Here is a 25,469-nt window from a genome sequence, read left to right as displayed (position 1 = left end):
CGGACGGAGCTTGGCCGGTGGGAAGTGGGTGTCTTCGGGGGGGGGCGGCGGGAATCATTTGTTCTAATAGGATCACGTTGGCTGTAAGGGGCCAATTAATCACCCGAGCAGAAATACAGGTCAGAACGTACGAGTCTAATTCAGTGGAGAATCATGGGTCAGGCTGGAGATCAAAGTTCCCATGAGGCTAACGAGCAGTTTAAAAAAAAAAAGTTAAAGTGAGGATGATATAAGTTATGGCTTTTCTTTTCCTTTAAGATGATCTAAGCAAGAACAAGTTATGAAGAATGAAACAAACCAATAGACAAAACTGACGCCTGCGTATGAATGCAAAGCATAGACTTCAGGCACTGAACGGGATCTGTACCTGTAGGTGGTAGGGCTGACGTTGATTTTCCGGGGGACACTGCAGGACTCGAACTTGTTAGCCAAGGTGACATTGTTTCCAAAAAGGCAGTAACGGGGCATCTTAACTCCGACAACTCCGGCAAAAACCGACCCAGAATGCAGTCCAATGCGCATCTGAAAGCAAGAGTAACGCAACGTTGCGGTCATGGGTAAACGCTCCTGCTAGCCAGCGCCGGCCGCGCGCCTGTCGAAATCACTGGGCCCCTTGCTCTCCCCTCACGCCCTCCTTCCTCCAGGCCTGCAGCCGATTCCCCTCTGCTCCTCACCACCACGTAAAAGCCACTAGGCTGCATCAGTCCCCACTGCTCACACAGAACATGCTTTATCTCAACCGTCTTCCGCACCTGAATCGAAGCCCCCCACGAACGGACCACAGTCACCATGGTGACCAGAGCGCCTGTGGACTGTTGACGTGCACCTGCTCTGTCCATCGGTGAGAGAGACCTGACTTCCGGAGCCCAGAAGTTGTTTCCCAGCACGGTCAGAGGGGGCCAAGAAGCCGCTGCTCAGGATGCAGAGGGCGGGCTTTAGGTGTTCTGCTTTAAAAGGACTTCCTGCCAAACACTACCTCACTACTCAAATGACCAAGTGCAGAAAGAGAATGGTAATATTTAAGCAGAAAACGACGGAGGAAGCGGAAAGCTGGCATTGCTGACGCCTGCGTCACAGTGACTACACCCACTTCAGTCCAAACCATCTGGACCCGAGGAAAACCAGAGTCCTGCCGCATCAGGATGTGCTGAGGTAAACGTTGAGGCATCCTGAAAGTTATCAACGATCTGGAGCGCAGTTAAGACAATGTTTTAAAGTGGGATCTTCTGGAAGCTCCAAAGACTGGCTGATCTTAGAGGAGGTACAGATTTTAAATTACTGCTGCAACAAAGCAAGTTAAAGGGGGGATGTTTTACGTGACAGTCAGATGCCATGCACGTTACTTTCAGTTCTCTGTTTAGCTGACCATTTAAAACAAGTTTTATTAGATGTGCGTGTTGTAAACAGAGGCCGAGTACTCAGTGACTTAGATGTACTTTAGAATCCAGAAGACTCCAGATCTCCCTAGTTTTACTGCTAATTTCAGGTCTCTTCTAGAAACTTCTGAGAATCATTGGCTTGTAACATGTCAAATCATGAATTCTGCAAAATTTTCAAACAAAAGCCCTACATCATGAATCAGGAAATTTGTATTAGAAACCAAAATTGTGCTAATAGCTGGTACTCTGACCTACAATATTAGATTAGTTTCAGGCGTACAACACAGTTATTCAATATTTTATAGATTACACTCCCCGCAGAGTTGTCATAAAATAACTGTACTTGCTGTGCGGTCCATTACATCCTCGTAACGTATTTATTTCACACCCAGTTGTCTGTACATCTAACTCTCACTCCCACGTTCCCCTCCCTCCACCCCCTTCCCTCTGGGACCGCTGGTTTCTTCTCTGCATCTGGTAGTCTGACTTTCTCTAAATCTCCAAATTTCCCTTGTACTCTTTCCTCACCTAAAAAATGCAGGGTTGGATTATTTTTAAAGTTCCTTCTTCATCCAAGTTTTACTTTAAGCACAAAAACATAAATGTCTATTACATCTGGCTTTTTCTTCCTTAGGAGAATATGGTTCTATATGTAAACACTATGACAATGAACAATGAACAATGTAAACACATAAAATAAGGTGATAAAAGGCTATCTTCTGCTTATAAATATCAGGCAGGATTTTAGAAGTTTTTACTGTCTTTGGGCACTCTTCTGGTTAAATCAGTTTCTCTCTTTGTACCTAGTCATTCTAGCTTTTAATAAGACAAGTTTATCATGGCGTTTTACTGTTTCTATTGCATAATTAATACGGAAATGCGTCCTCCTCATAAACATCCAAACAACGCAGACAAAGCCAGTGTCTCTTTGCTTCCTCCCCTGCCCCCCAACTCCCCTCCCCCAGCCCTGAATCTCACTCTCAACCCCAAAGCTTCCTTATCGGGGAACTTTTCAAATTCACAAGCACGAAAATGGTCCGAAGTTTAACAGGCCCATCGTGCCCCCGGTGGGAACCTGCGGGGGTCTCCCCTTTGGGGCCACGTTTGATGTAGCCCCTCTGCACACGGGTTCTGGGGCGGGGAGGGAGGCTCCCAGAGCCTGTGTCCGAGTTCACTCTGCACCTCCCGACTCAGCCTGGCCCTGGTCTGCATCACGAGATGGTGTCCACCCACTGTCTTCCAAGCCTCAGTGGGTGGACGTCGGTGAGGAGGTCAGTAGGAATAAGTGCGTAGATGCTTTGTACATGTGACACGCTGGAGAAAACAGAGTTTGAAAAGAAAAAAAGGAAATATTTCCTATTCTTTCTCTGTGATTCCATGCCATGGGGCAGTAGGGTAAGAAACACATGACTCCAAACCCGGATCCGTGAGAGACTCGACTACTCTTGTCCAGCAGTGAATTGTGGAGGCCTTTTCATAATGTTGTTATAAAGATTTTAAATAAGATGATGTTTAAGTCACAATCTGCTCCCTGTGATACACATTAGTGCTTCTCTGTCTACTAAGACTACTCTGCACTTCTGCATCTGTGATATTTCATGAGTAGCCCCTAAGGCTGTCAGATATTTCCTAGGACTGCAGGTCAATACAAAGAAAAAGGTAGTTTCACATCTGACTTTACAGGTCAGTAAAGCTAAACTATTATCACCCAGGTAATTATCTTTGAAACTAGCTATAAATAATTCTTGCAATTGCAAAACTCTAAAAGTGGATTTCTACAAATATCAAAAATCATGCCACTAACCCCCCTGCCCCAAACATACACATCTTAATTACAAAATCCATTTATGCGGAGATCACTGGTTTTATTATTAACCTGGATATTTTAAGCATTTACTTTGATGCTATGAGTTTCCTCACCAAAAAAAGACAAAACAACTACAAAAAAAACCCCAAAAACCACATAATTCTCTTCTAAAAAATTATAGAAATTAAGCATCTGGAAAAGTCAGATACTGTGAAGCTTTTAAAGCACAGTTGAAAATTATTTCGCGCTCTTCCTGTTGAAACCTGGGGTCTCAGTCTTCTCCCCTGTGGGCAGGCTTAGGGTTGCTGTGACCAGTAGGACAAAATGGACGTGTCACGGTGTATCGCCTCAGGCCAGGGCATACAGGCCATGCAGTGGATGCAGACCTGTTCACGGGACGTGGCCCCGATGTAAGAAGCGGGATGGCCCTGAGGCTGCCCCGCCGGGGCACGACAGGTGAGCACCTGGGCTGACAGTCCCAGCTGGGCCCCGCCCTCCGCCAGCCCCAGCCACGCAACCAGGCGGGGGAGTGACGCGGCGTCTTGGAATCGGTGCTCTGGTTCAAGTGGTGTAATCCCAGCTACCCTACGCGCCCTCAGCCGCTGAGGGGTCCCAGCTGAGGTGCTAGATACTGTGAGAAACGACAAGGCATTCCTGCTTCGCCTCATCCAAATTCCAACGCACAGCATCAGTGCAGAATCAAAGCTCTGTGGTTTTACGCCACTAATTTTAGGGAAGTGTGTCACACATCGGTATATAACTGGGAAGACAGTTGACTTAGAAGATAGTTGTGAAGGCTTACACACACGGCTTCTATTAACAGTGGAGACAGCCCTGGCTAAGCTTCCAATTTTTTTCCTCCTTCTCTCTATATTTTATATCATGCCACATAGGATTCCGTATTACTTCAAAGGCCCATTTCTGAAGGTCATCAACTGAGGACTGTTCTATAAAAATTAAATGGCAGATTCACTTCAAGTGGGACAAATAAGGATATTCCACTCATGTTTTATCTATTAAATCAATGCTTATGAGCATGTTAATTTTATTTTCTCATCTGCTATAAGACATTATTACTCTGGGATCCGGCTCATCTAGAAATTTTGGAATTTTATGTGTCCTGGAAAATATTGGTGGATTAGTAGCCCACTTCATGCTCGTGTAATTCCTCCCCTGCAGGGCTCGAAAAACTAAACATTCCGTTTTCCAAAGTCCCTTGAAGGTTCTAGATGTACTTAGGTGTGGTGAATCAGAAGCCCTTGCATGAGCTCTGGAAACCTGCCTTTCTGCCTGCACTCCCGTTGTGAGCACAGCTGGGGAAGCCTTTGTGTTCTCTCTCCCCTGCTCAGCAGGCAGCCCTGTTGCCAATCACTCCTTTTGGACGAGTCCTGATGCAGTATCTCCATGTTGCTGATGCAATTACAGTAGCTGCAACGTTCTTCTGCAGCCAGCACTGGACACAGTTGCTTTCCGAGCGCAGTGGTCCCCTGCCTGGCTGTGGCTGTGTGGTTCTGGAACCAGCTTCCAGGTCACGGAGGAAGCCGTGGTTCTGAAGTGCGGGTTTGGGAACCATTTTTTCAAAGCTCAAGCCACGGATGGCGTCTTTGGTCTCTGAGTGATCTGTAAGCCACTTAACACCGCGTAGTCAAGCAAGCTGGAGGTTTGCTCTCTGCCACTAAACCCTGAGGGATGCCCCATTCTGTTGGGAGCTAACTAATCAGCATTTACTGGCCTGACATCTCCTGGCCAGTACGTGGTCCGCCTCACCTTGATGGGCTCTCCGTGGGGAGACACCACTTCATCAGAGAGCTCCATCATCTTCAGGGCCATCAGTGCGATCCGAACAGCGTGCGTGTCACTCTCTTTGTGCAAGCCCCCGGCCACACAGTATGCATCGCCGATGGTCTCCACCTACGCACAACGGATTTTCCACGTTACAAACGGAAGCTGAGGAAGCAGCACAGTGCATATCATAGAGCAGAAATTCAGAATCACGCAGCAGACACCTCGGCGCTCAGGGCCAACGGAACATCAGAGCAAATCACAGACCCTTGGAAAAGGCTTTCCTTTCCAGGAAACGCACAAGGTGAGCGGCAAGGTGTGCTGTGAACACGGTCAGGAGGGGCTTCTACTCCCAGGATCGCCACCGACTCACCTCCTTCTTTCCCCACCACGTAAAAGGGCTTTGTAGAAGCAAATGACGTACTTTGGGTTTATACTAAACTGTTTAAGATACTGGGTGATTTTATACCCTCTCAGCATAAAATACAGCGTTCTGAACAAAGTCACTACTGAATCAAGGCCCTATGAATTTAATAAGGATATGCCAGGTTAAAACTGTCATTTTAGCTTTCCAAAAGGACATTTGGGGTTGTCATAGCAACGCTAAACTGTCCACATGAATATTAATCACAAAGTGTAGAAACCAAGACATCAAGCCCAGAGGCAGAGACAGTGGTGACTGGAAAGCTATTGGAAATCAGGCTCTTCTGTAAATTTCATGTATATTATTATCATTGTCATGATTGCTGTTGCTACGAGTGATTTTTATCTGTCTGTGATCCTGAGTACAGAAAGCTAATGGTTACTTTAAATCCACAAATAAGCCACCAATTTGTACTAGGTACATTTTTCTCCTCTTAATATTAATTGTAACTTATCAGATCATATTACTGTTCTGATCCAGAGCTTCCAATCTAGGGGGACGGAGACGAGAGAGGAGAAGAGAAGGGGGACAAACTTCAGTGACTCCCTATTTCATGCAGAATAAATGCTGGGGCCCTTAACCTGCCCCCCAAGTTCTTGCCCTGCCTTTCCGCTGCCCCCTATCCATCTCCGAATTCCCCCTCTTGCTCACTGTGTTCCAAGCCAGCGGCCACCTGTTTCCCCTCAGACATACCAAACACTTGCTACTCCTCGGTCTGGAACAGTCTTCCTGCAGGTGGCCACCTGGCGTGTCCCTGGTCTCCTCGGGCCCTGCTGACACCCACGTGGCGAGGAAGGCCGATCCCACCCACGGCCCCGTACCTGCTCCGTTTCCTACCAGGAGAGCTCACCAACGGGACGCTGTGCAGTTACGCCTGTGTGTGCTGGCGTCTCTCCCAGTGGGACGCAAGCTCTCGGAGTCTGTCTCGTCAACTCCCCCATCACTGGGGCCCAGGCTGCTCACCAAGGACACAGCCCGGCGGCTGGGCGTCCTGAGAGCCTCTCCTCAGCACCACAGGCAGAGAAGCGCTCAGGCTAACGGCTAACCTGTCACAGGGCTCAGGAAGTGTCACTAAGCAGGAGAAGGGCACCCTCGCCCCTACTGGGTGTTGGGTGCTGTCCCCTGTGCTGCTGCAGCCCCTGCGGAGGTGAGAGTGGTATCGTGTCCCCAGTGTCACAGGGACTGTACCCCCTCCCACGCTGGCCCACGCTGGAGGACCAGTAAGGATGTGCTGAAACAACAGACAAATACTCCCTCCGATAAGCAGAAAACGGCCAAGAGATTGAAAGACAGAAAGGAGATGTAACAGAATGAAATCCTGGTCCAGTCGGGTCCTGGAGTGAACAAGCCTGACTGTTCCTTGGAAGCCACCACGGGCACAGGTCAGCCCCCGATTAACACCCTCTGTATCTTAAGGTTATTCCGAGGTGAGGACCCTCCCCCGTTTAGCATCTCCAGGTGCTTCCACGCAGAGCCGGCATGGAGACCAGGTGAAACGGGGATGCAGGCTCTCCGGCTGGGGCGGCAGTTGCGCCCCCGGGGGTCTCTGCGCCCGCCTCCTCATCGTGGGCAGCAAGATTCTGAACGCTCGGCAGGAACGGCCCGTACTTTAAAGTTGCACCAGGGCGAGCCGTGCAGCAGCGGGCGGCTTCTGCGAGCGGTCACAGCAGTTTGCAGAAGACAGGGAGACCTCCTCCCAGTTCCGAGAGGAGATATTCTCAAGACCTAAACTGTCTACAAATAAATACAGTGAATTCCACAAGAGGCCATCAGGCTTAACCTAAGTGAAGCCAATTATTTTATCTGTAATTATACATGGACCTCTTTTTTCCTAAGGGAATCATAGCTCTGTCTGGAATTTCCTGTTAGAAATTTTTTAGAAGGAAAGTTTTACTTCGAGCATCTAGATTGGAACAAAGGAGGGGCTTACAGAGTCCCATAAATAATTTTTGTTTCCTCTTTAATCATTTATTTATTTTCATGTTGCATTAAGCTCTGAAATGCCAGATTTTTACGTGGCAAATTAAAAGATGATTCAAGCCACATAAATGAGAAGCATGCTTTATTCCTAATGCCGGTATTTAGGACAACGTAAAATACTTTAAATCAGCAAGAAAATATGTTTTACTTCTAAAGAAATAAGCTGAACACAAAATGTCTTCCTTGGTTCTCTTATTAACAAAAGTTACATTTAAAAAATAGTTTATTACGTTTCAGGGACCATCTCTGTGCCTCCTCAGAGCCTAGAATGGTGGTTGGCGCCCTGCAGGCCCTCAGTAAACCCTGCTGGCTGACGAATGACAGATTATTTTTTTTACCGTAATCTTTGTAACAGTCGTGTTCATGAAGATTACGGGACATAATGCATGTGATTCATGCATATAAACTCTGTGGGTGGGTATTATATTCTCTGTTTCAGAAACGAGAAAGGTTATTTAACTTTCTCTGCTCACAAAGCCAATAAGGCAGAAAAGGAGACTTGAAGACAGGCCTCCCTCTGCCCTTGGCCTGGGTACAGTCACCCCGTAAGCCGCTGACTTGGGGTTCTGCGCCCTGGCTGTGAAAAGGACCCCGTTACCCTGTACTGAACGAATCCGTTCGCAGACAATTCGTGCAGTCCTCGTGCTTCTTTCCTTCTGCAGAGAGAGGATACGTCCTCCCTGTGCTAGGCTGACCTTGAAACGTCTCACCCTGACGGTGCATCTCGGGTCTCACCGTCGAGGCTCAGGCTCACTGTCTTTTCAACTTCCCCTTTCTGAGGGTCCGACGGCCCGCCCCTCGCTCTGTCCCCCCTGCGCTCTGTGCCTGTTCTTTGCGGCAAGCTCGTCCTTTCTGAACGCGCGGATTCGGAGCCGTTTCGGGCCGGAGGACGCACACACGGCCGAGCACGCTGCCTGCTCCGGGGCTGGGGGGGCCCCCGGCCCCAACCCCGCCCCGGCCCCGCCCCGCCCCCGCCCCGCCCGGCCCCGGCCCCGCCCCCGCCCGGCCCCACCCCGCCCCACCCCCCACCCGGCCCGGCCCCGCCCTGCCCCACCCCCGCCCCGCCCCCCCACCCCGCGCCCCGCCCCCGGCCCCGCCCCCACCCGGCCCCACCCCGCCGCCCCCCGGCCCCGCCCCGCCCCGCCCGGCCCCTACCTTGTAGACGTCCAGCTCCCCGCACTGCCGGTCGAAGCGGGTGTAGAGCGCGTTGAGCATGGTGATGACCTGCAGCGGCGAGCAGCGGGCGCAGATGGCCGTGAAGCCCACGATGTCCGAGAAGAGCATGGTGACGTCGCCGAACCGCTTGGCCTGCACGGCCCGGCCCTGCCACAGCTGCTGCGCCACCTCGCAGGGGAAGATGGAGCACAGGAGGTCCACCGTCTTCCGCTTCTCCTCCTCCAGGGCCTGGTGGGCCTGCTCCAGCGTGGCCTTGAGCTTGCCCAGCCGCTTCTTCAGGCCGTCCTGCGCCCTGGCCTGCTCTCCGATCAGGACCACGTCGCGCAGCGCGTTGTGGATGGGGATGTCCGAGAGGTAGAGCCCGCGGCCCGTGAAGTCCTCCAGCCTGTCCACGCAGGGCGAGCCCAGGAACAGGACGGCGCTGGACTCCACCATGTAGATCATCTGGCCTTTGAGGTCCATCACCTGCGTAGAGAGGAGCGCCAGCCTCTGTGGCTTACTCAAGTTCCCAACACCTTCTTGAGACAAAAGGTGAGGAGGTGGGTACAGCGGTAATCCCTTTGGTGTTTGTGTTTTGGCTTTTTTGTGTGTGTGGCTGTACCGTGAGGCTCGCAGGATCTCAGTGCCCCGACCAGGGATCGAACCTGTGCCCCCTGCAGTGGAAGCGTGGCGTCCTAACCCCTGGACCGCCAGGGAAGTCCCTCCTTTTATTTTTAGACTTGATGTTTTTCTACTTGTCAACAAACACAATATGCTTTCTTATCGTTGCAATTTACTATGAATTCTAAAATGCATGCAGACATTTGGAGACTATACTGGAGTACAGGCTACACAGAAATTATGATTTTCAATCAACAGAGCCCCAAATTCTTGCCTCAAGGCTTTCTCACCATGTGGCACGCTGAGGCTTCTGCTACTGCATCCTGTGGACAGCGGCAGGAAGGATGGAACAAGGAGCCCTGAGCGAGGGGGGCTTCGTGTGTTTGTCCTGGATGACAGGGTTACTTGTGTGAATGAGACAAACGTGTACATGTGTGTTCACGGCAGCAAAGCGGAAGAAGGCAGCCCAGGTGTCCTTCAAGAGTGAACGGTTAAACGGAAAACCACACGATGCGATACGACACGGCCTTTGAAAAAGTGACATAGACAGGTATCTAATGACATGGCAGGAGGCCCACAGATATCGTTTAGTGATTAAAACGAAAGTTGTAAATAGTATATTTTGTTTTAAACAAAAATGTGTATAATTAGTGTTTTTGATTTTGCAATGGACATCTTTAAGTATTACCTATTTTTTAAACACTTAGCTATACTACTTTTATGATAAAAAGTAATAAAGCTGTTTTCATCTGGGGGGACAGACAGCATGTCTGCTGGTTTACGTGTGTCCAGAAGTTAGATGCGTCATAAGCCTTTCTTTGAGCTCACTTGTACTATCGGCTGTGATTTCCCAAACATTTTTCTAAATCATTACCATGGTTCTCTGTTATGAGATGAGAGCAGAACATTTTTCCCCACATTCTCTAACCGTTAATCAAACAAGTTATTGTTTTTTTCCATGTGTATTAAATATTGAAAAAATCCATTTAGTTGCCTCCTGTAAGAAACAAGTTTTTGTTTCTTTGTTGTAGAATTCCTCTTATTATTCCAAATTAAGTCAGCTATTTCATGATGACTGAAACCATACTTTTACACCAATATTTTTCTAATTCAGTTATAAAATACTCCATAAAGATTGTAAAAGGTAGACTGCATTCAACAAATATCTGTGCAGTGATGGCTTAAGTAAGCAAGCAAATGAATGCAGAAAGAATCTTGTCTTAAATTTATTCCAGCCTTCGTAGTATTTTAGAATTGTCTTAAACAGAAATGCTGTATTAAAATGTCTCAAGTAATGCGTATATTTTAACCTTTTTGAATGCTAGTCTTTAAATGTGAAACAATGGATTGCATATTCACGAGAGTGTAACGTTCTTCTTACCCTGGAAGCTGTCTTCACGGCGTTGTCCCACCTCCTCACACGGACCACAAACTGCATGTTAAGCATGGTCATGATTCCGCTGAACGTCTGGCTGATTTTGGGGGTGAGAATCTCGAAGTACTCGTCGAAATGAGGCCTCCCTTGCACGTCTCTCCGGCTCATCAGCCTCCTGACGCCGTCGCCCAGCTGCAGGATGGTCATGTCTCTGTCCAGCATGAAATGGAACGGGAAGGTCTTGCAGAAGAGCGAGGCGGGGATCACCAGCGAGGACGGGGGCTTCCCGGGGGGTGGGGACGGTCGGGGGGTCTTGACGTGGACGGAGTAGAGCAGGCAGGGCTGGTCCATGAACTCGCTGCAGTGCTGGTGGAAGCAGGGGGGCGTCGAGGACACCTCCACTTCGGTCTCATACAAGATGCGAGCAGCTGCCTTAACGATGCCGGGGAGAATCAGGGAAGTGATCCTCTTGGGGAAGAAGTAGTAAACACTTAAGAAATCGGGATCTTTGTCCAGGCATAGGATGGACGCGTCCTCAAACCTGCCCTTCTTTTCTGCTTCCTGGCAGTGGCTGCTTTGTCTCAGAAGGGTGCTGAAGCTATTTAAAAAGTCTTTCAGGGTTCCTCCGACCACACCCAGGATGTATTCATCTTCTTCATAGCATATTTTAAAAAGCTCCTCACCGAGAGATTCTCTGATGATCTCCACTGGGACTCCTGAAAGCACATAATACATTTTCTGCCGTATCAAATGCGCCATCTTAGCTGAGGTGTGCTGTGACTATTTTTAATATTGTTCTGTCTGACGAGTTAGTTTGCTTTATATCTGCTAATAAGGTTTCCAACCAAAATTAACTACCCGTGTTTAAATTATCTCCATAAATTAGTTTCTAAAATTTGGATAACTCCTAATATGAATCCCAAGTCAATTACGAAAGAATGATCAACTGAGTATAATATGTGACTTTGTATCTCCCTGAAACTTAACTATAAAAGAGCAATTGGAATCACAGGATCAAGTCCATTTCAGAAAAAGCTCTCCCACCTTGTTAACCACGGAAACAGTGGTACGTGTTGGTGAAGGGGTCCCGGCCCCCTTGGAGTATAAGCATCAGATACAGGAATTAATTTAAATCACTGGTGATGAAACTCAATTTTGTCATTTTTCCTTAGAGATGATATGAAGTAATTTTTTTCCGAGTAAAATAGCATTCTTGTTTGATGTTACCTGACTGAATAGGTGTTTGGAATATATTATCTACTTTCCACAGCTTCTCCCTCTAATGTCCTTTGTTCTTTACACTCTGTGTACCACATTCTTCTCATCTGTGACTTAGGGAACCCCAGTGTCCTGTCCACAGCACTGCTGTGGCAGGGTTGGCGGGCACGTTAGGATCACGCCTGACCCAGAGGAGGGGCTCAGTACAAGTCAGCCATCGTCATCATCATCATCATCAAGTTCTTCATATCTTGTACTTTGAGAAACATCTAACCTGTTGGTCCGGGTACTCAAACTTTGAAAAGGACAGTATGACAAAGTCACTCATCTGCTTGTTTCCTCCAAACTAGGTATTAATATGAGAGCACTGCTCACCTTTCTTCCCATGATTGCTTCCAACCTTTACAAAAATTACTTCTTTTACTTTGCTGAGTAGAATTTTTCATGCATAAATGAGGAGCACTTAAAGTTCAAGACCAAAGCATGTGAATGCCTATGAGTCAGCCTCCCACGCAGCTTTATCTACTTCTCAGCAAATAAACATTGTAAGAAGAGGAAATACTTGAGGTCAAACAAAGACATATTGTATGAAAAAGAGTTATTCTTTGTGTTAACACAAAACATGATATTTAACATTTCACGCTGGAAGCTACCAACCAATAAATATGAATATTTTAAAGAAAATACTAGTTCTCCAGGTAAATATTTTCTAGGAATAGAAAATCTTTGTTTACAGGTAAAACATTAGTTCTATAAGTATAATTATTTCCTAATTGCATATACTTAATTCTATTACCTGCTGCAATCGCTTGGTCTGCCATTATTTTTTCAAAGTCTTCTCTTTCCAAAGATTTCCTGAAATTATTTCAATATCTTAAATTATAAACTGACAAGTGAATGCTAAAATTTCAGATTATAACATACAGAAATGATGACAGAAAATAATTTAAATTACCTTTTCTGTAGAGGCAAATCTTGACTGTCAAGTTTACAGGAAAGGAGCAGTGACATGTACAAACCCAAAACAATGTTGGAAAACCCCCGAATATACCTGATTTAGAGTGTTTCATCATTTCATATAAAGTATATTTACCTTTGAAGCTAACTTCACATTGGCTAATAGTATAGAGGCTGTACTGGCAGAAAACCAGTGGTATGAAATGGCCAGGAAAAGATGATGATAAATCAGCATGGGGTTTTCTGATAACCCAACCAAGAAGAAAAATCTCTGTGCTGAGGTATTTCACTTTTAAGTAAGTTCTTAATTATTTTCTAAAGCAAATACATAGTACATCCTGCTTTTGAGTTTTTGGTTCTATATATTTAACTCTCAGACATCATCACATTAAACTTTTATCCTTGATTTTACATAAAAATTAGTAACTAAAGAAATCTATTCCTTACTAAATTTCTGCACTGCTTTATGTAGCACAAAAGTTGATAATATAATAGCATACATTTTGACTGATAGAAGGTTTTTGTAATTTCAGCTGGACAACTCGTTGATTCATGTTTGCCTAATTGATGATTTCTGATAGTGATGACTGATTATGACCAAATTTGCCAAACTACTGAAGTGTATTAAAAGACACCCAAGTTCTACTTCTGGTTCGGCTTGCCATTAGACAAGCCAAGAGGAAATAGGCATGAATTTAAAATGTTAAACAGATTTCAGTACAGCATGATACATGTAGAGAAGTTTCAAAAGGAAACAATTTTGAGAAGGAAAATTGCTCTGTTGACTACTTGATCGCATAAAGGTATACTGCTTATAATTATTTAAAATACTAGGTTACTAGAGATACATATTTCTATATGTTCTTATCTAAATAATTTGAATTACATCTGGTTTGAATCTAGAGACCCCCCAACCCTTTGTTACATATTATGTTACGTTTTCAGTCTTTAGATTTGCTCCTTCCTCTCCCTTAAGCAGCTTCTGTTTTTTTTTTTGTAAAGAATGAGAGGAAAGCTGCTCAGAGACCTCTTCTGCTAACTCCCAGCAAAGCTTAGCTCATCCAAACAACACAGAGTGCGATTCAGAATAAGCTCCCTGGGACCTCCCTGGTGGCACAGTGGTTAAGAATCCGCCTGCCAATGCAGGGGACACGGGTTCGAGCCCTGGTCCGGGAAGATCCCACGTGCCGCGGAACAGCTAAGCCCGTGTGCCACAACTACTGAGCCTGCGCCCTAGAGCCCGCGAGCCACAACTACTGAGCCCGCGCGCCACAGCTACTGAAGCCGGTGCACCTTGAGCCCGTGCTCCGCAACAAGGGAAGCCACTGCAACGAGAAGCCCGTGCACCGCAACGAAGAGCAGCCCCCGCTCGCCGCAACTAGAGAAAGTCCAAGCGCAGAAACGAAGACCCAATGCAGCCAAAAATAAATAAATAAATAAATTTATTTTTAAAAAACACGAAAAACAAAATAAGCTCCCTCTCTTTACCCTCAAAAAAATTAAAAAACGAGAAGGTGTAAGCCTGCATGGACACCAGCAAATGTGCATAGGTTGTACACAGAGACACACATACCAGCCACAAGTTCACACATGATGCTGTGATGTGATCAAAAGGTCCTAGAAAAACAAACAAACCAAAAGCTCTCTGTGCAACCAACCCAAAGAGGTATCATAACGGCTGTACTAAAACTCATTCACTTAACAAAGGTGGCGGACGGGGCAGTTAAGGTACCCTCAGCAGGCAGCAAACTGACTGCGGTAGAAACAGCAGCTGACCTGCCAGAAAGATGGGGAGGAAGGCCCAGTGTCCCAAAGAACTAAAGAAAGAAAGCAGAGAGAAGCCATTTAGCATATCAGCAGGCAGTCTCAGAAGAAAAAAGGTCCTTCATCCTATTTCAACAGCGGAATAGTGATTAGGACAATTTAAAAGTGTGATCAACTCTTTAAGAAGTCAGGGAAGTGGTAAAAGATTTTTTTAAATTTCCAAATAAAATAATTTTTTTAAGTTTTGAGAATTTTTTTTTTTAAAGAGATACATCTCTGGGAACACATCCTAACTGAATATCTGCATCTAGCTTAGACACATTTCAGGACACAAGGCCCTGAGAATAAATTCTGAGTAAACTGTCTGCCAAAGCCCTAGGCAGACAGACACAGTAGCACAGCTACAGGACTTGTTGGCTATCTTATCAGCCTGACTGAGAATTAAGGTCAGAGGCGTTCTGGAATGCTTTCCATATCACTCTGTAAACACAGCTTCTGTCAGACACACAGATTCACACTCTCTCTTTTGGACCTGTCTCTGACCCCTTCTTGGCTTTGCCTGCTGCCTACAGTCTGGGCCCAGTTAGTCAGCAAGGGAAATTCAGCCCAGATAATCCGCAGAGCAGATTATCCACTCCTGAGCAGCAGACAGATGAATGAACTTATCAAATATTCCCGACAATGATACTGGATTGCAAAACTTCCAAGTTCAGTTCTGAAAATTTGAACTCAAGTGTTTATTGTATTATTTGCACATGAAATAATCCTTTGATTTCAGGAAAACCAAAACAAGGCCAAATCAAGTTATCCACCGGCAGTAAATGAGCTGAGATGTATTTTTAAAATGAACTCTAAAAGTCAGGTTGTTTTTTTTTTAAAAAATTACCTTATATATGAAACCGCTACAGAAAGCTTTCTTAAAGAAAATTTCAAAGACAGAGTAGAAGAACAAAGTATAAACGGAAGTGGTATTCGCACACCAGTATAGCCGAACCAGTTAGGAAAATGCGGAAACACCTCCCTGAGGACGGCCCCAGCTGCCCCAGACCCCTGAGTGGCCGTCCTCCAGTTCCTGTATCCTTTCCCGTCCTCCTGATGCCGGAGCGGAAAGCTTAACCTGTGGTCGAGGCTATGGGCGAGGGCCAGGCAGGCCCCAGCCTCTCGGCTGTGTTCTTCAGGCAAGGACTCCGCTCTGACCCATGCCTTACCTTTGTAAAACATTTCAGAAGCTATCCCTTGCTAGGAAAGAACAGGCCTTCTGGGAGCTTATTAAAAGCAACAGCACAGGGCAACATGGTTAAAATCATGGGCTCTGAAAAACCCAGGCTTGAAACTCAGTTCTGCCTTTGCCTAAACAGCTATACGAGCCCAGATATTTTACAGGAACCTGAGCTTAGTGATATATAAAATGTGAAAAATGAATACACTTGCTTTCATATGAGTGGTAGCTAAAATGTTTAGCCCAGTTCCCGGCATACCAAAATGAGTCAGAACACACGCAAACGTCACTCAGTGTTGGCTATTAGTAGCTGTGTCAGCGACTGCAACAGGAGATTCATGCAACTAAATGATTCAACTTACCTGCTTTCCTTTATTTTGTGTTTTGCCAGTGTTCTCTGAAGGGCAAGGTTCAGCCGCTCAAACTGAAAATTGAAAGGAAAAGTTTTAAACATTCCCTTAAACAATCATATTCTTGAAGAAACATACTTTACAGAAAATTGGGGCTGAAAGCTCCTTATGACGAAGCAGAAGCAGTTACTTTAATAAGTGTAGTGAATTGACACTGTGGAAAAGGGGATAGATTCTCTATGGGCTTTTCACTCTTGGGCAGAAGCAAAGCGCTCAGACTCACTCGTGTCTGGATGTGGGCTTTGCCCTCCGTGGGCGGCTCACTGACGGCCACTGAGCTGGAATCAAACGGGAGGCCTGGCTTGGTGAAGTCAAGCCTCTGGGGAGGAATCGCGGGCACCCCTTCCTCGGGGGCCGGAAACCCCTTGGGTGTGTGGCCAGGACTTCAGTCTCAGGGGCGTTCAAGCCAAGAGACTCCCACTCCTTCCACAGCCCCACGCCAGCCACCCCAGTGACCGCCACCCTCCCCACAAACCCACATCTCTGTCTCATGTACGGTTTACGTGTCCTGCTCTAGAAAACTCCCGAGCGTGTCTCTCCCCTTTCTTTTATCCCTTAAATCCAATCTGTCACCAAGGTCAGTTGATCACTGATCGAAACAAATCTCGGATTTCCCCAAACTTGCACTCATTTCCTTTCTTTGAACGAATAATCTTCACCAAATACTTGCAGTGTTCTTCTCTTCTATTGATTTCTGAGTATCTCATGAATCTTCCTAGATTGCAAAATAGTTGTACATAAGCCTGCATAGTTTTAAACACTGGTTTCAATACTATTAATCTCTCTTAACAGCTTGTTGATAAGTGGACGTAAAGCACTGGTAATTTCTTTGCATCCCGTAAAAAAATCATATGTATCTATGTGTGTGTATAGCCCCCAGTTCTGTGTGTAGTTTACCCAGAGGACAGTGGAGAATTCTCTGGCTATATCCCAAGTTGTGAAATTCCTTTTTCCTTGAGAACTATTTATATTTCTCTTGGAATTTCCACTGGTCAAGTGAGACAGTAAAGTTAAGCAAAATAGACCAAGCTTCTGTTTTAATGAAACGAGTTATGAAAAGAAATTTTGGTGTTTTTTATTTTTATTTATTTATTTATTTATTTATTTATTTATTTTAAATTAATTAATTTATTTTTTTGGCTGTGTTGGGTCTTCATTTCTGTGCGAGGGCTTTCTCCAGTTGTGGCGAGCGGGGACCACTCTTCATCGCGGTGCGCGGGCCTCTCACTGTCGCGGCCTCTCTTGTTGCGGAGCACGAGCTCCAGACGCACAGGCTCAGCAGTTGTGGCTCACGGGCCCAGCCGCTCCGCGGCACGCGGGATCCTCCCAGACCAGGGCTCGAACCCGTGTCCCCTGCATTAGCAGGCAGATTCTCAACCACTGCGCCACCAGGGAAGCCCCTTGGTGTTTTTTAAAAATTTATTTATTTATTTTGGGCTGCATTGGATCTTCGTTGCTGCGTGCGGGCTTTCTCTAGTTGCGGCGAGCGGGGGCTACTCTTCGTTGAGGTGCGAGGGCTTCTCATTGCGGTGGCTTCTCTTGTTGTGGAGCATGGGCTCTAGGCACGCAGGCTCAGTAGTTGTGACATGTGGGCTCAGTAGTTGCGGCTCACGGGCTCTAGAGCGCAGGCTCAGTAGTTGTGACACGCGGGCTCAGTAGTTGTGGCTCACGGGCTCTAGAGTGCAGGCTCAGTAGTTGTGGTGCACGGGCTTAGTTGCTCCGCGGAATGTGGGATCTTCCCAGGCCAGGGCTCGAACCCTGGGAACCGTGTCCCCTGCATTGGCAGATAGATTCTTAACCACTGCGCCACCAGGGAAGCCCCAAAACTTTTGGTTTTTAAAGAGCATATAGAGCTTAGAAAAGAAATGTGAAATTTCTTGAAAGAAAATGCAAGTGCTGAAAAGAAATAAAGGAGAACTTAGATTTACCACGTAGAACCATTTTTCTGACGGTTCCAGTAAGGAGAGAGAGCACACATCTGCCTCAGGAGGAAAGAAGGGCTGGAACAGTGGGCAGATTCCGACCAAGGGCCAGATGCCTGGCAGGTGGGGAACAGGTTTAGGAAGAGAAATGTGGGCCTGTTCCTCAGAGCCCTTGAATCGGGGAAGGAGGAAGGGAACATTAAACCCAAGACAGTAAACGAGGCAGATCAGCCGGGGGTGCTCAAGAATCTTCAGTTTCTCAAGGGCCTTTTTTTCCCTCTCATATATTGTTTTTTATGTCCATAAGCTATAGTTTTTTCAGTGAAATCCTTAAAGTCTGTGGATTTTTAATTTTCAGTAGCTCTTTCCAAATTAATTTCATAAAAGTTTGTAGCAGGTGGCACTCTTATCAGTTGTATATGAGACTGCCAGTTTCAGCTCAACCCCATCCATCTTTCCGTAAAACCTGTTCATACGGGAAGAGGCGTCAGCAGTGTAATGAGGGTCACTGTTTCTGCACGAGCCTGTCTTTCAAGCATTTGCTACCTGACATTTGTTTCTCATTTTCTGTCTTCTCCACGAGAATAGAGACTCCAAAAGGGCAGGGAATACCTGTTTTGCTCACTACTGCATGTCCAGCACCTAGATAGTACCTGGCCACAGGAGATGCTCGCTACACAGTGATGGGATGAATGAATGAATGAATGACCATCACCCCCGCACCCCATCAGCTGTTCAGTCTTGAAGGCTTGGTCTATAACATTTCTATCAGTGAGGAGATATAAGCCAGTACAGAGGTGTTACTCTTTCCGCTTGTTCAAAAATGGATTTAGGTTGTTTCCAATTTAAAATAATTTGATTACATTTGTTTATATATGAATTGCTGCTCTGACCAGGAACTTCGGATGAGCAATGAGAAAAGAGAATCCATCCAATTCTGGCACCAAAGACTTTTTCCTTCCTCGCCCCGAGCGCTACTTGAGACACCACCCTTCTCTCTCCTCCTCCTGACCTTTTGGTTAAAACACCAGGTACATGGTTTTATCCTTGCCAGTCTGTATTCTTCCTGGTCTTTCATTTCCTTCCCACTGCCACCAGGAACTTCTTTTTCTAGTCCTTTCCTCCTAGCATATATGCTGCCATTGTAAGAAAGGAGAAATGGTCCCTCTCTCATTGCTGGGGTTTGTGGAGCAGGTGTCTTCCTGACTTTCCATGTTGAATCAGAACTTAGGACCTGCTGTAGAGCACAGGGAACTCTACTCAATGCTCCGTAATGACCTATATGGGAAAAGAATCTGAAAAAGAATGGATACATGCATATGGATGACTGAATCACTATGCTGTCACCTGAAACTAACACAACATTGTAAATCAACTGTACTTCAATAAAATTAAAAAAAAAAAAAGAATTTTTTTTCTAAAGAAGAAAGTTCCAAAGTCCTAGCCAAGCTGTAGTAGCATAAGCTGGTGATATTGCGGCTTACCAGGCTTTTCTGTCTACTTTCATCACCCAGCATTGCACCTCTGGAAAATTGTTATAAATTCAGAACAAGACAAAACAAAACCAACAAGCTTTTCAGACAAAACATGCATTGGTAAAGGCTGCTGGTGCATAGTTTCCTACCTTGGTGCTAGGGCTTCTACAATACAACCTGAGCCTAGACCCTGAGATGACGCAGTTCACAAGAAATCCACGAGAAGGACTCAACTTTCCTGAGACCTCAGGCCTCATGACACGGAATCAATCACTGCAGGACAGCCCTAGAGGATACTCGTATATTAATACTTCAGGTACAACTGCTGTTTGATGCAATATTGTTGGGAACACTCTGAATGGAATTTCATTGGTCTGGTTTATGGATATGTTGCTATTTCAGTTGAGTTTTAACTTTTCTACAGTTTTTTTTTTTTTTTGGCCTGGAGGCTATATTAAGAAAGTTTATTTTTATGTTAGAGCAATGAAAAGTCATTGAACGGTTTTAAGTATGGCAGGAGCTGGGATGGAGTGTTTTCTACAGTTTTTAAGGATTTTCTAGACCAAGGATATTTCCCGCATAAGGATGCTGTAAAACTGCTTCTCTTTTTGCTTCTTGCAACCCAATATTTTGCAGCACATTTAGAGATTTCAGGAGTCCCCTCAGACCCTCTTAATCTCACAAGGTCTTGGATTTGGGATGATATCCTTTATATAAGCATGTCTGACTCAATTGATTCAATTCAGGAAGTGGGTTCTGATTTGCTACAACTGTGGCTAATACCATATCATAATTTCTTTAAAGACATTCTGCCTGAGGAGCTTATAGGATTACTGGGGAGAATATTCAAGAAGAATCAGCTAACAATGTAACAGAAAGAGCAACAGATTACGAATGAGGTGCAGAGAAAATTCCCTCTCCTCAGTTATCTTTTACTTAAAGCAAGTGGCCTTTTATGTGTCAATTTCTTCAAACTAATGAAAAGTTTGCATTAGATGAGCAAAAAGACTTCTGTAACTTACGATTCCACAACTCTGGAAAGCCATCTCCCACTCTAAATCTGCTAAGGATATACTTGTCCCCCCATAAAACATAATTGGGGAGTTAAATCTGATTATCGAAAGCAAGAACTAGAGTGCCATCAATACTATTTGGAGTCTCTTCCTTTGGGTTACTGATAGAACTGAAATTGAACAGTAGGCTAAGCATTAAATCTGTCCACTTAAAAAGAATCGGTTAAAAAGAAAAGTCCTAGTTAATCAAAGACACGTAGATGTTCGGACAGGGGATGAAGTAATCTAGGTTGTTTACTACACGGCCCTGGGACGTTCCCTGTTTTAATGAAAATGGCCTCAGTTGTGGGAAAAGAGTCCTGGTCCTTGATGCCAATGGTCACCTCCTGCCTCTTGGAAGGCCTACATCCTCGCCTTCCCTGCTACATGACAGCGCAGTCAAACCTTGATGATTATTCCTGTGAGCTCACGAACAAACAACACAGATCCTTCTAAGTAAAGAAAAGGAAAACAGGAACATATATGTTTGGTGTTCAGAATGTTTTTAAAAGAGGTTCCAACATGTGCATGACTTCTATTGTAGCAAACCTTGATGATTATTCCTGTGAGCTCACGATCAAACAACACAGATCCTTCTAAGTAAAGAAAAGGAAAACAGGAACATATATGTTTGGTGTTCAGAATGTTTTTAAAAGAGGTTCCAACATGTGCATGACTTCTACTGTAGGAACTCAAAATTTATCAAACAGAATAATGAAGCCACCATGGTAATGACAAGACCCAGGGAAAGCATGGACGGTCTCCAGCCGTCCGTCCTCACCATCTGTCCATCCCTGTGCATCTTTCCTCCGTCTGGAAATGAGAGTACCAACCGCTTCCCAGACTGTGATGCCAACCCCCCGCCTGCGAAGGGCTACGTCCCTCCCCCCAGCCAAAGCCGGCTGCGAGCGACGAGCAGGGCGAGAATAATGAAATATTTCCATCTCAGAGGCCGCGAACCAAAGTGCTACTGTGTTTCTTTATATCTGACGTTAAGTCCCCTCAACTTCCTGCTAATTCTGATTTATCCATCCTTCAAGCTTCAGTTCAAGTCTCTCCTTTGTCACTCGAGTCCAGATTGTTGACAGCAGTAATTGCTCTATCCTTCCAAAGCTGTGTGACTTTGGTCAAGTCACTTAGCCTCTCTAGTCCTTCTCGGGAGTGAAACCAGTTTATCTCTGACGCCCCTTCCACTCCTAAACGTCACCAGTCTGCGGTTCCTCAGTGCTTCACACAGGCACAGGGCTGGTGTGGAGTCAATTAAAAGTCACCCGTGGGGCTTCCCTGGTGGCGCAGTGGTTGAGAGTCTGCCTGCCGGTGCAGGGGACACGGGTTCGAGCCCTGGTCTGGGAGGATCCCACATGCCGCGGAGCGGCTGGGCCCGTGAGCCACAACTACTGAGCCTGCGCGTCTGGAGCCTGTGCTCCGCAGCGGGAGGGGCCGCGATAGTGAGAGGCCCGCGCACCGCGATGAAGAGTGGCCCCCACTTGCCGCAACTGGAGAAAGCCCTCGCACAGAAACGAAGACCCAACACAGCCAAAAATAAAAAAAAATAAAAAAAAAAAAAATCACCCGTGGATGACGAGAGCTGGAGCTTGATCATATCAATCCCCAGTCTCCCAGTTGATGCAAATTTATATAAAACCGTGAACACTGACAGAGGGACGAAGACACACCATGAAGCCTTTCAGTAGCTCTTCTCTTTGACCCCAGGGGGCAAGGAACCCTCCACATGCCCCATCCATTCCAAAGACATTTTACCTGGTCTATGCTCTGTCCCCAGAGTTCTTTTCCCCCCCTTTCTCCCCCCGTTTTATTGAGAAATAATTGACATACATCACTGTCTAAGTTTACAGGGCACAGCATGATGGCTTGATTTACACAGAGTGTGAAATTATTACCACAATAGGTTCAGCTAACATCCACCTTCTCATAGAGCTACAGTAAAAAGAACAGAAAGAAAGAAGAAAACCAAAGTCTCCTTGTGCCGAGAGCTCCCAGGATTTGCCTAACGGCTTTCCTACACATCAGCCAGCAGTGCCAGGTGCAGTGATCGCGCTGCACGCCACCCCCGAGCACTCATTCATCTTCTAACTGCCCGTCTCTACTTTCTACGGGTTGCTGTCGTTGTTCTTAAGGTTCCACATATAAGGGAGACCTGACAGCATCGGTCTTTCCAGGATTCCCTTAAGGGCTGCGCTCCACACCTCAGAACGGCATCAGGCGGCGCAGGCCAGCCCACAGAGCTACATCGAGACGCGTCTGAGCTGAGGGCAGGTGGGCGTCACGGGCAGGCCTTCAGACTCTGAACCAGCAGGGTGAGGCGGTCTTCCCACCTCAGCAAGCTGCCAGGGAACAGTGACGCTCTTAGGGAAACCCAGCAGGGAATAAGTTATCCTTCAAGGAATTTAGCTCTAAAAATACAGCGAACGAATCCATAAAAAATAGCTTGGCATCGGTAAGTAGAAAACGGGTCCTGTGGGTGGCGAGAGCTGTGGACTGTTCCACCTGATGCCCGCGCAGGCCCTGGGGAGCAGGGGCCGTGAGCGTTTCCATTTTCAGGCGCGGATGCCGGGGCCAGAGGGAGAAGCAGCGGCTCAGAGTCATGAAGCTTGTCAGAGCGCACGATGCTCTGGAAAGGCATGCAACATTTTAAACATGTTCAATTAAACACAATTTAAGAAAACGACTGCTTTAAAAAACATGTTTGCAGGAAACCGTCTACATCGACTGTAGCCTTGAAAGTGAGAAAGCAAGTGTTCACATTTTCCTTAGGAAAACATCCTTTTGCCGTTTTCAGATTATCAGTACAATCTCGAAAGGCCGGGCACTCACCTCCGGGAAGATGAGTTTGCAGATACTCTCCGCCAAGGTGTGCAGGTACACGCGGCTGCGGCTGCTCTTCCTCTGCGGAGGCCCCGCGGGCGGCTTCTCCCCGGGGTCGCGGGGACACACGCCCTGCCGGCCTGCGGGCGGCGTCTCCCCGGGGTCGCGGGGACAGACGCCCTGCCGGCCGGGCGCAGCTGCGGGCCCGCCCCCCGCCGCCTCGCCCGCGGGCTCTCTGGGGGCCGGGCCCGGGGCCAGCAGCGAGAAGGGGCAGTCCCCCGTGATCTGCAGGTCCTTCAGCTTCGCGCAAAACATGGTGCCCACCTCCTGGCGGCTGTTCTTACGGGGCCAGGGACACCGGTGGCTGGAGCGTCCAGGGGCAGCAGAAGGTCAGGACAGAAAGAGGAGCGACTCTGGACTCCTAGGGAAACAGAGACAGGCAGGTGTGCAAAAGCAAAGACCGTACAGTGCTATGTCATTTTCAACTAAAGAAACAATTCTGCTGCAAATGTCAATTCATGGATGAACATCTGGTAAAGATCTTTATTTCATACGCATGCATCCTAGTATACTAGTACTTCCTTTTAGTATTTTAATACTTTTCAAACAGAATGCAATTTTCTCCAAAATGTCTTTAGCACAGACTACTGATTCTCATTTTTATAGCCCATGTGGTCCTGTGCGATTCCACAAGAGTGAAACACTACGGTTTTACGGCAGAGGCTGAGTCTCAATCTATGTCATATCACTGCTGGTACTGCTACATTCTCATTGTGCTGTCTTTTCTGAAAAATCAGAATAGCATGTCTAATGTCTCCTAAACATACCTGAAGAAAAAAATGTATATAACGAGGCCCAAGTATATGTGATTAGATCTGAAACACTGACTTTTACATGAAAAGAATTACATGAAAAAAATTAATTGAAATGATTACTGGCAAAGAAGACAGTTGTCTCTATAAATAGTAAAATAACTTAAAAATATCACCAAACTGAAAAACATGTAATATTTTTTCAAAGAACTCCTGATTCCTAAGACCATGCCATTGGATTTGCAAGGGTCTCCGGATCCGAATCCAGACAACACGGGGGTAAACCAAGAAAGCCTCTCTTCCTAGGGGTCCCTGAAGTCACACGCAGGGCCCTTCTGGCCGACTTTCCCTCTTACTTTTGTTTTTGTTGATGTTCTGACTGAGTCTCCACACAATTCACAACCCACGGCTCATTAGTTACTTTTCAGTGGAACCGTGTGGTTGTAAATTCAGCTTATCAACGGTACAAAGATCTTGGGCTTACCCTGGTGGCGCAGTGGTTGAGAATCCACCTGCCAATGCAGGGGACACGTGTTCGAGCCCTGGTCCAGGAAGATCCCACGTGCCGCGGAGCAACTAAGCCCGTGCGCCACAACTACTGAGCCTGCTCTCTAGAGCCCGTGAGCCACAACTACTGAGCCTGAGTGCCACAACTACTGAAGCCCGCGCTCCTAGAGCCCGTGCTCCGCAACAAGAGAAGCCACCACAATGAGAAGCCCACGCACCACAACGAAGAGTAGCCCCTGCTCGTCGCAACTAGAGAAAGCCCGTGAGCAGCAACGAAGACCCGACGCAGCCAAAAATAAAAATAAAGAAAATAAATTTATTAAAAACAAAAACAAACAAAAAAATACAATGATCTTGATTAACTTGGGTCCACCAACTACTTCCATACTTGGAAAATCAAAAAGCACAAAAAAAGAGTGAAAAAGAACCCATGGTTACTTAACCCCTACTCAGTGCCTGGTACAGGGCTGGGAACTCTGTTTTTACACTGAAGCCGCACAGCAGCATTGGGAGTAGGTATTATTAGCTCCAATGGGCCAGAGGCTCAAAGTTTAGGTCATTCCACTGGAAATGCTAGAAAGCGCCAGAACTAGGGTTCAAATGTAGGTCCATCTGACTCCATAGCCAGTGCCTTTCAATGAACCCAAACTCATATTTTACCAAGTGAGACTAGCTTCTAAATAATCAGGCTTAGTTTATACAGTAGGATTAGTTTATCTTAAAGATACGGTTTTCAAGTTTACATTAGAAAGCAAAGAAGAGCATAATTCTCCTGCTCACTGGC

The 25,469-nt window shown here is 46.4% G+C and overlaps 1 protein-coding gene across 3 annotated transcripts in view; it reads right to left on the bottom strand.

Annotated features, from left to right (window-relative positions):
* Nucleotides 1-25,469, bottom strand: part of GUCY1A1 (guanylate cyclase 1 soluble subunit alpha 1) — a 62,065-nt gene that overhangs the window by 7,722 nt on the left and 28,874 nt on the right. For all 3 annotated transcript variants that reach the window (XM_057547429.1, XM_057547428.1, XM_057547430.1), the window contains exons 2-8: nt 23,376-23,787; nt 16,044-16,105; nt 12,538-12,596; nt 10,530-11,239; nt 8,528-9,013; nt 4,954-5,097; nt 368-522 (exon numbers count right to left, since the gene is read on the bottom strand). In XM_057547429.1, coding sequence (XP_057403412.1) covers nt 368-522; nt 4,954-5,097; nt 8,528-9,013; nt 10,530-11,239; nt 12,538-12,596; nt 16,044-16,105; nt 23,376-23,681 — 1,922 coding nt within the window. In that variant the 5' untranslated portion in view covers nt 23,682-23,787. The remainder of the gene's footprint in view (nt 1-367; nt 523-4,953; nt 5,098-8,527; nt 9,014-10,529; nt 11,240-12,537; nt 12,597-16,043; nt 16,106-23,375; nt 23,788-25,469) is intronic.

Source organism: Balaenoptera acutorostrata, chromosome 5 (genome assembly GCF_949987535.1).
Source record: "Balaenoptera acutorostrata chromosome 5, mBalAcu1.1, whole genome shotgun sequence".
Classification (NCBI taxonomy): domain Eukaryota; kingdom Metazoa; phylum Chordata; class Mammalia; order Artiodactyla; family Balaenopteridae; genus Balaenoptera; species Balaenoptera acutorostrata.
Note: the sequence above shows the minus strand (reverse complement) of the source record. Positions and strands in the feature narration are given on the sequence as shown.